Source organism: Epinephelus fuscoguttatus, linkage group LG19 (genome assembly GCF_011397635.1).
Source record: "Epinephelus fuscoguttatus linkage group LG19, E.fuscoguttatus.final_Chr_v1".
Taxonomy (NCBI): Eukaryota; Metazoa; Chordata; class Actinopteri; order Perciformes; family Serranidae; genus Epinephelus; species Epinephelus fuscoguttatus.
The window spans coordinates 15,331,506-15,348,925 of record NC_064770.1 but is presented as its reverse complement, the minus strand read 5'-3'; the positions used below and the strand labels follow the sequence as shown (position 1 = coordinate 15,348,925).

Sequence of the window (17,420 nt, the reverse complement as noted above, 5' to 3'; positions counted from 1 at the left end):
TGTGATGAAGTAGATTCTAGTGAATGCCGTTAGAAGCATGGGTGGATTATGAGACAATGGGCTCCCTGGAACAGACATGCAAAGGGCCCCACCACCTCACCTTCACAGGAGCAAGACACAGGCTTTGTGACTCTTTGTGGTCATTTTGAGTCTCTTCCTGTTCAGTATGTGTTTGACAGGTTTGACATTTTAGAAGGAAAGGCCAGAGGGTCCTCTGACACTGGGCCTGTGCCCAGTAGGTCTGTTTAGTAATCCATCCATGACAAGGAAGCAGGGGGATAAGCGGGAGGGACATGATTTTTTTCCCCATAGACTATCTGTCTCGATACTTCTCCAGCAAATATGACACATAGTTCTATCATAACAGTTACCAATTGTAGCTTTAAACCAAAGACTGAAGGAATACTAAAAATGCAATGAAATGAAAAATGTACAAATAAGTAACAATTATAACAAATAAATAAAGTAATACACAATAACCAAATAAAATCCACAAAATATGAGAAATAAAATCACAAACATTGGACCCATTAATGGAGTCTGTAAATCATTCCCTAGCTGTAGCGATACAGCGACCTGGTGAGCTTCTCCTCCTTCACTGTATGTTGTGCTGCCTCATTGCGGCAGATAGACTCACTGCTGTGAATGCCACAGCTGTATCTGATCAAGTGGATATAGCAAAATGTTGCTTTTAGGGCATCTTTGAGGACAAGTGGCCGACTGCCAGTCAGAAAGCCAAGGAAAACATTGCCAGTGTTTGTAAACTCCAGTAAACACACGGAGTCGTCCTTGCCCTCAAGTATATTTGTATTTATATATAGTTTTCAGTCCAGATTAAATCTAACCATGGTGGTTCACAGCTAAGCCTCATTTCCGCTGTCAGTGCCATTCTTACTGATATCAACTGTCACAGTTGCTCACTGACAAACTATACTGCGAGGCTCAGTCAGCTGTACGGGTCTGCAGTTAACAGGCTCCGCTTGACTACAATTAAAACCAGATCTGCCATAAACGTAAGACCAGACAATCTCCCTTTACTTTCTTCTTTATCCCTCCTCTCTTCAGCCTCTTTTACTTTTTTTGTGGAAAGGGAGTTGCGTAGACATTTTCAACTTTTAAGTGCCGATCTTCACAAGTTTCTTTGTGAAGTCAACTCGCTGCTGGAGAGGAATGCCTCTGACATTAGTCAGCGGAGGAGCAACTCCGGTGCAGCCAGCAGCCAGCCAGCGGTGGAGCAGAGAGGGAAGTCAGGGAGGGAGCTTCACAAATCTTTCCTCCCTCGTTTAACATGTCTGCCCTACTTTCCATTGGCCTGACTTGTTCTGGTAACACCACAGATCCAGCCTCTGCCCCTCTCTTTCTGTCTCTGTTGCTCTTTCCTTTTCACTACACTACTTGCTGAATCTGGAGACCAGAACAGCAGCCTCGGTATTTTATCAAACTGTAGAAATCAGATAAAGTTAATTAATTAAACTAGATCAAAAGAAAATGTGATATCTTAAAGATCATATATAAATATTTAGATCCAAGATTTTTATTGTGCAGCTGTTGATCTGTTTTCAAATAAAGTTCATAATAAAAGTTTCCTGATAAACTGCTTATTTTATTTCTTTTCTCTTCCGTCCTCTGACCACTATTTGACTTTTCTGTTTTGACTGTAACATTATCCTCCTGTTTTTCACCATTTGTTTGATTGTACAAGTCTTTGAGGAAACAGACAAAGTATTTCAGTTCAGCACAGTTCACAGCCACAACTTTAGGCAACACAAGCATGGTCCGCCTCTCCAGTCACATGCTGGGGTTCAGAGTCTCTCCTCTGTTTGCTCCCCAGAGATCTACACAATCCAGGGGAACTCTCATGGGCGCCCCTGCTACCTGCCCTTCCTGTATGACGGTCAGTGGTTTCACAACTGCACCAGTATCGGGCGCGAGGACGGTCACCTCTGGTGTGCCACCACCTACGACTACGGCAAAGACGAGCGCTGGGGCTTCTGTCCTGTAAAGAGTGAGTTATCAACTTGCAGTGGAGAAAGTGCCAGAAACACAACCACGGTTTCCTCTCACCCAACTGTTTATTTAAGTGTTAGTTCCTCCTGCTTTCTCCTCTGGTCTAACTGACGCCTTATCTCCTTCTCTCACTGTCAGGCAGTGGCTGTGAGACATTCTGGGATACTGACCCGCTGACAGACAGCTGTTACCAGTTTAACTTCCAGGCTACGCTGTCATGGAGCGAGGCTCGGATCAGTTGCCAGCAGCAGGGAGCAGACTTGCTAAGCATCACCAAGCTGCATGAGCAGACATACATCAATGGTAAAGTTGACGCGCACACGTGTGCGTTTGTGTGCAGAGGCATTGATTTTTTTGGGGTAGACACAAAGCAACTACATTGCAAATAGCAGTTTATCTGAACATAATAGGTTAGGACATAAAACCTCAGAAATATGTGGCATGCAAATTAACCAGCACTAAGCAAACAGTTGCACAGTTACCTTTTTCTAATTTACTTCTGTCGTACAACAAATTAAAAGAAATTTTAGATGATTTGGAATTTTCAATGTTTTTTTTTTCTTGTGTAAGGATAACCCCTAATCAAATCAGCTCTCAGAATCAATTACAAAATGCTTAATTAATGGTTTAAAACAAGTAAGTTTAAGTTTAATGGCATGAATGATATTTTGAAGTTCATACAGACTCTTTCTGTAATGAAAGAACAGCAGTTACTTCATTGTTCCTGAAAAACAAATTGAGAAAAGTGATAGACTTTACTTCCATGTCATGTAACGTAACAGTGTTTCAAAGGAGTTCTATGTTACTCAGAATGTAGCTATGATTCAAAAGTTGTCTGCACAGGGCTCTCAACATGGAGTTTGTGTTTCTTTTGCCCTTGAATTGCCTTGTTGCTATATAGATATACTTGCCCTGCTTGAGCTAGCAGCTAATGGTGCTAACAGGGCGAACAGTGCTAACATGGTGCTAATGGGGGGCACTATGCTTCACATTAAGCACTTGAATTGCCTTGTTGCCAAAATGTGCTACATAGATAAACTTGCCCTGCTTGAGCTGGCGGCTAGCAGCTAATGGTGCTAACAGTGTGAACAGTGCTAACAATGGTGATAGTGCTGGCAGTGGTAATGGGGGGCACCGTGCTTCATGACTACATTCTCTGACCAGGACATCATTACTCCACGATATGTTTGCGTAGTAAATAGTGGCTAGCTTCCCCGAATGTTGTATAGAGCTTCTGTAACTTGCTTTTCCGCTTTTGCAAGTTCTTAAAGCAGCAGTAGCTATTAGCCGGATATAATGCGAATAGCAGTAGCTATTCACATTATATCTGGCTAATGTTACCTTAGCCTGTTTCACAATTTATTGTGTGTATTTCATCAGACTTTTTAAATTGGCAGGCTAATATAAAGCAAAAGGTGGATGCTAGGTTGATTTAGGCCATGTGCATCACTTTTTAGCGTCCCCTAGAAACATTTTTTATTGTTGTGTGTGCTACTTGCAGCACATTTCCGTATTTGTCTTCTCTGTTAACAGTGTTTTTATGCCTCCGTGGCGGTGACAGGAGTGGCAGGAGGCATTATGTGTTTGGGTGGTCCATCCCATTCTCTTAACCACGATATCTCAGGAGCACCTGAAGGGAATTTCTTCAAATTTGGCACAAATGTCCACCTGGACTTAATGATGAAGTGAACAGATTTTGGTGGTTGAAAGTCAAAGGTCCCTGTGACTTTACAAACATGTTTTTTGGCCAGAATTCAAGAATTCATATGCTAATTATGAAAATGAATGAAAATTAAAAGTGAAAGTCTCAAACAAATGTTTGATAGGATAACACGATGAAGTGATGACAATATATATTCCAAAAGGTCAAAGGTCAACTTCATTGTGAAATTATAATGTTATGCATGAGAAGGGGAGACATTTGGTCAGATACTGAATTGAAAACTTGAAACTGGTGTGATTGTTTAGATCTTCTGTGCTGCTGCAAGGAAGATGTGTGTGAAGCATCCATGTTTTCACAGACATGGATGTAAGCTATAAGAAAAACTCGACTGGTTCACGGAGGCATTTACTCGCGAGGTGGTCATTTTAGGGTTTTTTTTCAAATTGCTGCACATATGTTGTCGAATTGTGAAAACATGTTTTTGATTTGCAGTGTGTTGACCGCTCAAGGGCGGCTTAGTGACAAACATAACAGAATGTCGAATATTAGTCGTCATTGGCCATTTAGGAAAAGTGGAATTTCCTGCACAGCTGCAGCACAGTTTTTACAAGTATTTGTTGTGCACATGCACTCTCCCGACAGAAATAATTGACTATAGGGATTTTGTAACACTGTTGTCAATATTAGGCCACACTTTGGCTGGTCTTATACAACAATTATGTCATCTACCCAATACAGTGTTGATAGCTAAACTCATGGCTAAACGGGGAGAATGTTAGGCCTGAGTGGAAGTGTAGGGTTTCTATTAGAAGCACACTATTGAGTGTCTTATTTTACTGTATCTTGTAAAGGAGAAAACAGAGGGTTTTTGTCATATTTCATAACACTTGAGAAAGATGTTTTTCTGCTGTTTTAGGTTTACTGACAGGCTACAGTGCTGCTTTGTGGATCGGCCTCAATGACCTGGACATCAAGGGAGGCTGGCAATGGGCCGACTCCTCACCGCTAAAATATCTCAACTGGGAGCCAGGTTAGACTATAAAAACAACCCAACCTTCTCTTGTTTTTTTAAAGCTTGAAGTATCTTTGGTCTTTTTTTAAACATCTATTTCCCACAGAAGGCTGAATGAGCTTGCTTACTCATTTTTAGCAACACACTGCTCTGAGTTCAAATACAAACTTGGTGGCCTTCCAGAAAATTCGCCGTCTTTTGCTGTGGCGCGCTGGAGTATTCGGAGGTTAAGCGCCTTCAACAAGGACACCTTGGCATTAGTGATGTTTTGAAGAGTTTCTTTTCTTAACTCTCCAGACCAGCCAAACCATGCTGAGGAAGAGAACTGCGCTGTGATCAGAACTGAGTCATCCGGTCGTTGGCAAAACCGTGATTGCTCTGTTGCTCTGCCGTATGTCTGTAAGAAGAGACCAAATGCCACCCTGGACCCCTTCACTACCGGTCAGTGTGCAGACACTTGCATGAATCCACTAAAGGGAAATATAGTTGTTAGTTCTGCCACAGTGGAAAAGTCCAGATTTTGATGGGATTTATCTTTTTGCTCCCACAGACTCGTGGGCTGATGATGAGAAATATGAGTGTGATGTGGGCTGGCAGGCCTTCCAGGCTGGATGCTACAAGCTGACTTCCAAGAAGATCGACTGGGATACAGCTCAGAAAACCTGTCAGAGGATGGAGGCCAACCTGGTCAGCATCCACACCCTACCTGAGCTAGAGTTCATCATACGCAACCTGAAGAAAGGTAATTTGTCCATTTCTTATTGTACTGTGTCTTTTCCTCTGAATGGCATTGCTATTAGGAGCCAGAAGTCGAATGAAATTCCCTCAAATCTGAGTTCAATCTCTGTACCACAGGGTACCCAGTAGTTACAGACTTATGAGTGGATAATAAACATTTTGTAAAGATAAACAGTGTTCCAGGGGATGTGGGGGGTTTTGATATTTTTCTGTATAAATATAGAAGAAAGAAATCCTCACACTCAACCGAGGAGGAAAGAAAGAACAGGAGTGCGTGTAACAAATATTGAAGTCCAACGGGTTCACATAGAGTTCACACACTCAAATCTATCACAACGCTCTTTAAATTCTATTCTTCAGTTTCTATTTTAAGCACAGGGGAGCAGACTGCTCTGGTGGTTCAGCTCTGCTCAGCTCTCAGAAACTGTTTCTAATAGATATGGATGTATTTCCTGTTAAAAAATAAAACAAAAGTAAGCATTTCTGTTAAAGAAAGGCAAATATGAACATTAAGTGGTATTTTCCAGCAGTTTTCCTACATTTTATGCTCTCATCTCCAGGAGCTCAAATGTAGTGGAAACCAGGCAGTTCAGCCGTTCCTCTGAGTTGAAAAACAGCACATGAAAAGAGGAATCAAATTTTTAGGTCATGGAATTGCTCCAGTGTAGCTATTTAACCTCATGGAAAAGTTTGACAGTTTCGCATTATGATCATAGTTGAAACCCTGTTCCTCTTTTTAACCCTACTGCTGTTTTCCCAAATTGTGATATACTCTATGGTCTATATTATACCACTACTCCCCTACATTACAAAGAGAAATATTGTATTTTATACTTCACTACATTCATTTGACAGATCATTAATACCAAACATCAATCAACCTATTAATGATGACGTATTATTATAGGTTAATCTACAGATAAGCAGCAGGATACTGGATTTTTTGCTGATATCTGATGCCAATATGTAACAACCCCTCTGAGAAATAACCAATATTGAAATATCCACTTTTTTTCTCCACCTAATTTTAGTGATCATCAAGTCTCTTCTAATCATATTATGCATGCATACTCTAATTATGATGACCTACTGGCAGATAGATACATGAAACAGAGTGCTTTTCTGTGTATGTTATTCATTCATTGTGCAAAATAAGAAAACGCATGTTGGTTGATTCTAATAGTTCATTTTAAAGCCAATATTGGTTGATACCGATAACGTACTGATATTATCGTGTATCCTTAATGTAAATTAATTAACATTAGCTCCACTTTTACTAGCTGCAACATTAAAGTGAAACACATTATTTATAAATGATTACATAATATATGCAATTTTGAAATGGGCCATTCTGCATCATTTTTGTACCTACACATACCCCCCACTACTCTGTTTACGATCTCTCACTAAACCTATGCAGTGCCTGAACCAAATAATGTTAGTTGAATCAAATCAGGCTTCAATACAAATATTTGACTATTCATTCCCTTTTTTTCCATATAGGTTTGAAAGTGGTTAAAAAGTGGGTAAAAAGAGGCACAAAAGTAGCGCCCAGTGTCCGACCTCGCCTTTTTCCAGGCGGTTAAAGATGCGGCATGTGTACGGCCCCTTATCCAGTCCTGCTGCTTTACCACTGCCTTGATCAGTTAGTTTAGTTAGTTATTGTATGAAATACAAGTTTTCTCCATTTTTGGATTCTTTGTTTACCATTGAGGCATGCGAGAAAAAAAAAAAAAAAAACATTCTTCACCAATTCAAAATAACACAGGCTGAGTAACTGATATATGGTAATATATGGTAATGGTAATTTGGGTGGTTAAGTATTCCTTTAAAAATATTTTTATCCTAATACTTTTGTAGTTTTACTTAAGTTACATTTTGAATGCAGAACTTTTTCTTGTAGTAAAGTGTTTGAACTTTGAAATTCTAATACCTCTTCCCCCACTGCCTTTGTCAGACATTGACCAGCTCTGGATAGGGCTCCATGACACTGATATGCAAATGGACTTCCAATGGACTGACCACACGCCCGTCATCTTCACCTACTGGCACCCCTTTGAACCCAACAACTTCCGCAACACCCTAGAAGACTGCGTCTCCCTGTGGGGAGCTGTGAGTGACCCCTCCTTCACCCTCACACTGACCCCCAGAGTCCAGGGCCTTAATCACCTCAAAATAATGGACTCTCACTGTCAGCGAGTCGCCTCCGTCTGTATATATCTAACAGCTGTGCTCTCTCTTTCTGTTTGTGTCTTGCTTACGTGTGCAGGAGGGCCGCTGGGATGACAGCCCTTGTAATCTGACTCTGGCCTCCATCTGCAAGAAACCGGGAACAAAGAGTGATGGGAAGCCACAGCACCAAGACTGCAAACAAGTACTACTCTTTTCTTTCTTTGCATTTATTGCTACTCCTTCATTTTCTCCTCGATGTGTACTGCTTATGCTCAAGATTACTGATTTTTTTTTATCTCGACTAGATACATTTTTCTGTGTTTTGTCTTGTCTAAATCTCAGTTTTACTCCACAGACTCTATTTAGAGTCCTGCAGCATTTCTGTACTCTTATTCCAGCTGCTGACAGTCAGCAGTGTTGCTGAGGGCATAATTATTATCATAAGTATTTCAGCTGTTCTTTCACCTTTAACCCCTTCTCCCAGCACTCCCCTTCATCTCTCACCCTTCCACTGGTCCACTAGTCCGCCCCCAGTCTGTAACTGTAATATAAATCACTCCATTATAAGGCTGGAACAGGCACTCCAGACAAACTGAACTCTGGACATACACTCTTCCCTAGGCTGAACACAAACTGTACTTTCCCATGGCCCAAAAAACAAAACACACAATAGGTAATAGACTTTAAAGCATACAAATTGAGACATGGTGTTTGTGTCTTCATTCAACAAGTGTGTTCAGTGCATACAACAAAAAAGACGCCCACTGCTTGTACCCACATGCTGAATTAAATCCCATCTGGAGGATCCATCTTCATCTGTCTCTGATTTCCCAGACCATAATTCTCTCCATATGAGATGTTAAGCGTCTCATACCTGACTCGTTCCTACCTGACCAATGCTGCTGAGTGGACAGTATAGGGTTTCATGTGTGACATGTTGGGTAATCATAGCGTGTGTTTGTGTATATCTTTGCTAAGCGTTGATTTACGGTGTAAACAATCTGACGTTTTGAGTCATGCTGTTTCTCAGCTGTTACGTTCAACAAAGATCTTTGTATGGACTGTTTGGTGTAATGAATGTCTACCCCTCTTCTTGGGGAGCGAGGCATCATGGGTGGTAACGTGATGGGGGTCATTTGGCATGGCACATGCTGCAGGGTCCTGCGGCGGTGCAGTTTGTCTCAAGCGGATTAGCTCACTTCACGCAACATGTGAAACAACAATGACAGAAAGCCCGCTGACCGCTTCAGCAACATTACACCACATGAACCCTGAGCCGTACACCCCATCCAGCGCTGTGCTCATTATTCAAAAAATGTAACAGAGTGCTCATCACTGTAGTGCTGTCATTTTACTTACTCACTGGGTCAGTCACTCGTTACAGTAGTGTTGCATTTGTCTGCCTCATACTTCCAAATTCAGTGATTTTATTATCAGGATGGCTCAGTTGCTTCATGTGCGAATAAACAGAGCAATGAGACAACACTGATGTCTAATGTCAGCGGCAGCCTGGGGCGTAAGCAGCTGCTTAGGGCCCCTCACTCATCAGGGGGCCCCCACAATGACTGACAACGTGAGGGCTCTCTGTTAAGTGCATTTTTTGGGATTATTTAACTGCTTGAAGACACAGCCTCTGATTTGAGTCCAATAGCGGCCCTCCTATCTAGAAATTTTAAGTTCTAAAAACATTCTAAACAAACAATGCAATGTCCTGGTGATGTGTTCAGGGGGAAGTTTGCTCTTACTTTCCAGAATGCTCTTCTTAAAGGCAGGGCAACGTTGTCTAGAAATATCCTAAAAATATGTTTTCAGTGGCAAGGTTTCTTTAATGCTCCAAGAATGTAATTATTTTAAAGTAGGTGAACGTGCAGTAGAAACAATCACATATTTTGTGACACCATTCTTAAAATGTTCTTTATAACACCGCTTTAAAAACATTATACCAGTGTTAACATTTTATTCAAACAGATTAGCATTCCTAAAACATATACCACCTCCCTTTCATTCATCCTCTGTTGAAGGTGTTTACATATTCAATGCAAAATAAGTGACAAATGTGAGAGATACATAATCTCTAGTTAACATAGCACAGCGGTGTCCAAAGTTTTTTAAATGGGAGCCAGATTAGACAGTGTGAAAATAACTGCGGGCCAGCTGCTTCCTGATCATATAGGTTGTTAAAAAACATAAAGATCACTTACAAATGAGCTAACTGCAGCAGCTGTAACTTTCCACCACTCCTGAAAGCAGCAGCCCTGTCGACTTTAAGCTTCTGTGCTGTGGCTATGTCTGCTACCTAGAACAGATGTAATAATACATATATTCAATGAACAACGATCCAATAGTCTGTCATTGATGCAAAGTGAAAACACTGAGAAATATCGCCATCTGTAAGATAAGCCTTTATTGTAAGATTCCCATGGCTGTGTTACCACTGAAATACCATTTCCATACAAGTACACCTCCTTCATAAACATTCAAACAGTTTACTTTACAACATTGTGTCTTATCAAACAAAGGCCTCTGAATTAAATTGAATCAAAATCGCATCATGCCAGACTTGCCCAAAGAATCAATATGATACTGTGTCGTGGAAAAGTTGTGATTTACACATCTAACAGGAAATGTCTACTGCTAGGTAACCATTTGTTTGCTTGTGTACCATCTGTTTATGAGAACACATTAGTTCCACCTGTATAGTTCCTACTTGGTGCATCTCTACAAACTGTGTAATAGACTGAGGTGAAAATAAAAATTAAAGTGAACTTGCTTGATTAAGCAATATTGTGTAGTGGGCCACATATAGTATATTTTGAATAACTAGCTGCAGGCCTTTTAAAATTAGGCCAGACTTTGGATATGCCCAACATAGCATGTGTGTCCTTTAAATTAGTCAAGAATGAAAAAATTAGGAATATTATCTTGTTGTTTTGCCAGCATACAAATATATTTACTTGCGCACAAACTACTCGTTATAACTTACATGTTAGAATAATATCTTATTTACTGCACTTTCCTAAAACCTGACATTGCAGCAGAGTTTTAGTGTTGCCTTACAAATTTATGGACAACACATTTTGCTGTAAAAGTATATGAAAAACACTTCGCTTCGACTTGTTAGACATATGATACTCTCAACAGACCGACAGTGAAAGTACAGTATTTCTCAAAAATGTAATTAACATCAATAAAGATAATAACAGAACTAGAATTAACAAAATAATAACAAAGTATTATTAAACAATGTGAAAACAATGTGACAGTAAGAAAGGGGTTGCGTGTAGGCAAACCTACAAAGAATTATCACTGAAATCTGCAGCTTCCCTCGGCTTTACAACACTTTAAAGTGAGTTTCAGCTCATTGTTTAGCTGTCAGGCTGCGACTTGTTTTGGTTCACTCTCACCGGTCTCATAGTGCAGCTTTTGGCCGCAGCTGTTTTCAACATAAAAGCCCTAAAAACCCCACTGTACATGACCTGCTCAGCACCAAACAGCAGACAGACACAGTTAGTGACTAGCTGGTGAACACAGTGGAGCATTTAGCAGCTACAGAGCCAGATATTCCCCTCAGGAGTTGGTGGAGACCAAAAACAGGGCTGAGTGATAATGTTGCAAGGTAACTGCTAAATGTAAATCTGCAACTGTTTTATGATAAGTTCCTCATTAAAGGTAATGATGTGTCAATGTTGCATTTACAGCTTGGTATCACTGCCCCAAGTGAAAGGAAAAAAAATTCATAGCACCTTTTATTCAATATGTTGTTTTCAAATGATTGAGGACATGAATACTAGTTGCTTCAAGTTGAAATATGTTTCAAAACATGCTACTGGGAACATGCAATAAGTCAAAACTGATGTAAGACAGGCAAAGGAGGGATGGGAAAATGTGTTGAGGAGATGTGAGCTTCAACAGATCAAACCTCTCCAGCAGCTGTAATCTTTGAGGTTTTTGTCTGGATGCCAAACTGTGTTTGTGCAAAAAGCCCGAGGTTGGGCTTATTCACACAAAGCTGTATACGAACGGTCTCTCACGATCGTTCTTCTGCAAAACCTCACCCCTGTTGACCTTCTGCTTGTTGGCTCGCTCTGCATCTGTACACGTCTGCAACTACAGTGGGCCTACACGGGCTGTCAGGAGGGACCGAGGCCAGAGAAAAGTTATTTCTGCATGCTTAGACGTGTTCTTTTTATTCTGCGTTTGGGATACAGTTGACTGCTCTAAGTGGATTCACTTCTGTTTTGACTGTTAAGATGGCATCAAATTATCCTCTGAGATACACAGTTCATGTTTTTTTTTACCACTGCAAAGGAGGACATGTTTTAGGTCTTGCTTGTTTGTCTGTCTGAGAGGCTTTTTTTCTCAATTTTTTGGTCAAACACATTTTTTTCACATATCCAGAATACCCTCGACGGCCAAAATAGTTCTCAGTTATTTGATTTTCCATTTTCCTTCAGTTGTTCCAATTTGTTTTTGGCCTTTAAATTGCCTCAGCTCCTAAACTTTGCCTAGGTGGGTGGTGCTGTTGAAACATGACCGCTTTAAATGCCTGACTCACTTGAAATTTTGCACTTTTCTTCCATTTAGAGAGCACCAATATAACTGAGATTTAGACAGTACCCAGAAATCTGCATGATTGTCTGGCTTTGAGTATCTTTTGATGCACAGCCAGATCCAGGTTTTAAATGACTGAATTAGTGAATTCAGAGTGTAGCAAGGCCTTCATAGACATTTGTGCTATTCATTTATTTGTATGCCTGCGACAGCCGTGGCCAGAGGCACTATGTTTTTAGTTTGTCCCTGCATCCTATTCTTGTGAAAGTATGTCAGGAACTCCTTAAGGGAATTTCTCAAATGTGGCACAAACGTCCACTTAGACTCAAGGATGAACTAGAATTTGGAGGGTAAAGGTCACTGTGACCTCACAAAACACCTTTTTTTTGCCATAACTCAAGAATTCATACGCTGATTATGACAAAATCTGACACAAATTGCTAACAGGATAAAATGATGAAGTGATGACATTTTACATCCAAAAGGTAAAAGGTCAGCTTCACTTTGACATCATAATGTTCTGCAAAACCACTTTCCTGGCCATTATGTTCAAACTCAGGAACAGAAGGGAAGGCATTTGGTTGGATACTGAATTGGTGTCCATCTTGAAACTGTGCTGATTGTATATATCTTCTGTGCTGCCGGGTTGAAAATGTGTGTGAAGCATCCACATTTTAGAATTTGTGGCTTCTTTACAGCAACACCCACATGGCATACAACAATGCCATGCCATTATTCTTTTAATTTTCCTTTCCATATCCAACTCTCGTCTCCTCTCAGGGCTGGAAGTGGCACAGCCCAGCTTGTTACTGGGTGGGAGAAGATCTGTTTACCTTTGATGAAGCCAGGAAGTCCTGTGAGGACCAGGGAGCCGCCCTTGTTACCATTACTAATCGGTGTGTACAGCAATGCACACTTACCCTGACCGACACACACAGACATCACAGTGAGTTTCGTCAGCGCTGCCTTTCTTAAAGTCCCTTTAAATCTTTACAGGTTCGAGCAGGCGTTTGTCAACAGCCTGGTGTTCGGTCGCTCTGGTGATTCCTTCTGGATCGGCCTCAATGACCAGGGCAGCCCCGGCTCTTTCCACTGGCTCAGCAAGGATGAAGTGTCCTACACCAACTGGAATCGCGACCAGCCAGGTGCAGGTCACAAATGTCGTGTTTGAATGGGCTTAATCACAAATTGAATTGCAAATATTATCTGATAATGCATTACAGAATGACCAGATTGGGGTCATTATACGGCCTATTCCTTTCATTTCTGTTGCGATAATGGGTTCACTTCTATAGCTGGAAATTTCCAACATGAGGTCCATTCTGAACTAGAGCCATTTTTGGATTTAATCTACAAAGAAGAAACTGGATCAGACCCAGGTGTTTTTTGCTTTGGCCAAAATACAGACTCACAACTCCTGATATCCTGATTTGGCCGTAAAGTAGCTTTGATTAGCTGACAATCTGCAAAAATTATCAGCAGCAGTCAACCAGCCAGCGAGGGTACGTTTTGATTTAAATGTAATATATCAAAATTGGAGCAGTTTGTTGAGGACACTGTAAACTGAGTTTTCACTTCAAATGAATAGTCATTGCTGCACCACAGGAATGAGGCAGCAAACAGAATTTAGACTATCATGGATTTTGGATTCTCCATAATTTCTAAACCAGACCTGGTGGCGCACAAAACAGTTGTGGGCGAGTCCTCTGGCTTTACAGTCACCGATAGATCCAAAGATATGAACTGCCTGACCTCTGCACAGATTATAGCTGAGGTTTGTTGCGCTTGTTGACTTGTCTGTTTGAAGGACCTTTCTGAAAATGTTTAACTTACAGTAATCTGTGGGTTTCTGTTGGATGACAATATTCATAGTATGAACCCTTATTATATTCTCATGATATTCATGAATTCAACACCCAAGGTTGCACCTGAGGCCCAGTTGTAGCAGAGATTACAGTTCAAATCCAACATCTCTATTTGCTCTCTTTAATGCTCTTAAGCCTGTGATTGTATCATGATGTGATAGGAGAAAAGTCCTAGTATTTCTATGCGATAAAAGAGCATTACACTTACAGAATGATGTCTTTATATTGAAATAAAACAATATCGTCATGGAGAACTCCACTTCTGGTGCACCACTTTTTTAAAATATGATTCATAAAGAGGATCCATAAGGGAAAATAGAGAAATAGAGCCCAGACTGGGTTTACAGGAAATGCTGAAGTAGGAGAATGCACACATATCCAAACAAAAGAGAGCAGGTGCTGTTTGGAAAGTGAGCAGATCACGAAATATGAAACAGCTCGCACACTGCAAGTCTCCAGTGCCCACTTATTTATTACACCTAGGTGACATTTTGAGCACAACTACTGAAGCTGACAGTGCACGGTGCCATCTTAGATATACATACAATATAGTCACATGATGCAATCATACAATCCCAGTGACTGTTGTGACATAGAAAATGCATATATTAAATCAACAAACACATCCATGTAAACACACACACACACACACACACACATAAAGTGAAAAAACTCAATACATATCGTCATCTTTAAGAGACCTCTATTTTGAAGTTCCCATGGCACATCTGTGTCACTATTTCCGTCCAAGCGGCCAAGACAGTGACAATGAGGATATTTACTGATATCGCCTCATATTGATCACAGGCTCCTGAATTGAGTAGAATCAAAATTCAATCATAGCAGACTAATATATAGCGCACATAGCTTTGCATTCAATATTGTAAGATAACACTCAATAAAGATCCCCAGCCACCAGCCAAAACATTAAAACCACTGGTGGGTGAAGGGGTTAACATTGATCATCTTGTTACAATGCAATGTTCTGCTGTGAAGCCTTTGGTCCTGGCATTCATGTGGATGCCACTTTACATGCTCCACCCACCTGAACACCATTACAGACCAAGTAAACCAAGTAAAAGATCTTGTGAGTCCTGAATGATGTGAGGTGGGGTACAAGCACATCCCAAAGATGTTCGATCAGATTGGGATTTGGGGAACTGGGAGGCCAAGACACTTTCCCAGTGTGTGGGTGACTGAATGTCTTGGTTTTGCTAGTGAAGTGAAACCGTTGACAGTTACCACATTTGTAGTTTCTGTTGCCCTTGTTTTAAGAAAAAAAGTTTAATGCAGCATCCCACACTCATAATTGTCTAATAAGAAATGTGTAATCACATCCCCGCATCTTTCCTCTATTTCCACACATTTCATCAGAGCAGCGTCTTCCTCTCTCTCTCTCTCCACTCACCTACATTTCACCCTGTATCTATTTCAGTCAAAGTCCGCGGCGGCTGCGTTTCCATGGCGACGGGCTTCGCAACAGGTCTGTGGGAGGTGAGGGAGTGTGCGTCATCGAAGGCGAAATTCATCTGCCGTCAGAACCAGGACACGTCTCTGAGCCCCGAGCCCCCCGCCCCTCAGCCCACCCCGAGCCTCAGCGGCGCCTGTCCCAGCGGCTGGAAGAGCAACAGCAACCTGCGCTACTGTTACAAGGTTCACCCCAGCGATGTTTCACAGTCTCACACCATCACCACTCTGCCAGAAGTGTCTTTTAATTTCAGTCACACTTTGGCTTTCATTAAATCATTAATTCAGTCTTGTATACTAAAATGGCCTTGGCTAATATTTGAGTAGTTAATTACCCTTTTCTCATTTTAGAATGTGCGGAATGTAGATATGATTTTTACAAAGTGGAATAACTAATGCTTTCAAGGTGATTTGGAAACATAAATTTCAGCTTCCTCAGAGTGAAAAATAATCTAGCCTCATGCTTTTCAAGTGTCTTATTCAGTCTGTTAATAATATTACAGCTACATGTAGAGGATGGACTTTCATAAAGTTTCATCAGATAGACTCTAGGGTTTATTCTGTGTTCTCATTTTTTATTGCTCCTGTGTTGGTTTAATTACATTTCTATTATTAACAGATAGGCTTTGTTCATGTAACTCTGAAGTAATGTATTATGAAACGCTGAAACAAATATTGCATGTCGTTCATAACTGAAATGAATCACTTTTTTTAATGTAAATTAATCCAGAGAAAATTGGATATTTGTAACATTTGGCATATCTAAAAATGTATTTTCAAAAGCTTATATAGTGTATAGCATTCGACTGTTATTCAACTGTGAGAAAGGCATATCCTTATAGGGCACAATACAATCTTGTCTAATGACGATAAAGCCACTGATGGCAATGGGCAATATTTCATGGGTTCTGGTCATGAACAGATATCCCAGCCAAGACTTCCTCTTCATTGCGCTGGTTATTGTTCACAGCTTGGTCCAGACAATGTCCTGGCTAATCTTTATAATCTGATATCAGCATATGAATACAGATAAATTAGAAAAATAGCTCAGACGCTAGCTGATTGGTTTCAGAGATTGTATTCAGCCAGTATGTTGCGCATCTTTTGCTCTCCACACAGACTGTTTACCTGCAGGCAACAAAAACCCGCTCAAACATGATTGGACAATACTCAACAACTACTACAAAGGAACACTAGAGTGCTTCTGATACCACAAACTTGTCCCGCTGCCTGCAGATTCTGCATACATATGTGGATATCTGTTTATAGAAATTACTGTTAATACTACTTGTATGTTTAATCAGACTGTTATTACACCTTTGTCACTTGTGTGCAGGTGTTTCACTCCTCCCAGCTGGAGCAGAAGCTGAGCTGGCTGCAGGCTCACCTGTCCTGCCGGAGACACGGAGCCAACCTGCTGAGTATCACCAGCCCTGATGAGGAGCAGTTCATTCTGCAGGTCCTCCACGAGGCCTTTGGGTGGGTGTGAACCTCTGACCAGGTGACATGAGATGTAATATGATGATAACGATGATAGATGATGACGATGTTGCCCCCTACAGGGAGTCAGAGGAGCATGAGCAGCACTGGTTTTGGATCGGGCTGAACCGCAGAAACCCAATGGACAATGGCAGCTGGAAGTGGAGTGATGGACTGGCTGTGAGTGAAGACACTATGCGGCCTAACGATGTACAGATGCTGTGTAAAAAAAAAAATGCTTGAAGCACAATCTGTTTGCTCTTTGCTTTTGTCTTAGTTCACATACCAGAACTTTGGCCGCTACTACTACAACATCCGGCAATGTGCTGCAGCAGACTTGGGCACTATGACCTGGCTGGCCATGCACTGTGACTCTGAGTTAGACTGGATCTGCAAGATCCCCAGAGGTACAACAATGCTGGGCATTTTCTCTAGAGCTATGTAGAAATCCCAATACTGTGTTGGT

The 17,420-nt window shown here is 41.0% G+C and overlaps 1 protein-coding gene across 1 annotated transcript in view; it reads left to right on the top strand.

The window, feature by feature from the left end:
- The window catches only part of mrc2 (mannose receptor, C type 2), a 37,313-nt gene that overhangs the window by 10,331 nt on the left and 9,562 nt on the right, over nucleotides 1–17,420 (top strand). The window contains exons 3-15 of the mRNA XM_049562367.1: nucleotides 1,832–2,005; nucleotides 2,146–2,310; nucleotides 4,587–4,700; nucleotides 4,980–5,123; nucleotides 5,233–5,424; nucleotides 7,378–7,532; nucleotides 7,690–7,794; nucleotides 12,924–13,039; nucleotides 13,140–13,288; nucleotides 15,444–15,661; nucleotides 16,812–16,954; nucleotides 17,038–17,134; nucleotides 17,232–17,361. Coding sequence (XP_049418324.1) covers nucleotides 1,832–2,005; nucleotides 2,146–2,310; nucleotides 4,587–4,700; nucleotides 4,980–5,123; nucleotides 5,233–5,424; nucleotides 7,378–7,532; nucleotides 7,690–7,794; nucleotides 12,924–13,039; nucleotides 13,140–13,288; nucleotides 15,444–15,661; nucleotides 16,812–16,954; nucleotides 17,038–17,134; nucleotides 17,232–17,361 — 1,902 coding nt within the window. The remainder of the gene's footprint in view (nucleotides 1–1,831; nucleotides 2,006–2,145; nucleotides 2,311–4,586; nucleotides 4,701–4,979; nucleotides 5,124–5,232; nucleotides 5,425–7,377; nucleotides 7,533–7,689; nucleotides 7,795–12,923; nucleotides 13,040–13,139; nucleotides 13,289–15,443; nucleotides 15,662–16,811; nucleotides 16,955–17,037; nucleotides 17,135–17,231; nucleotides 17,362–17,420) is intronic.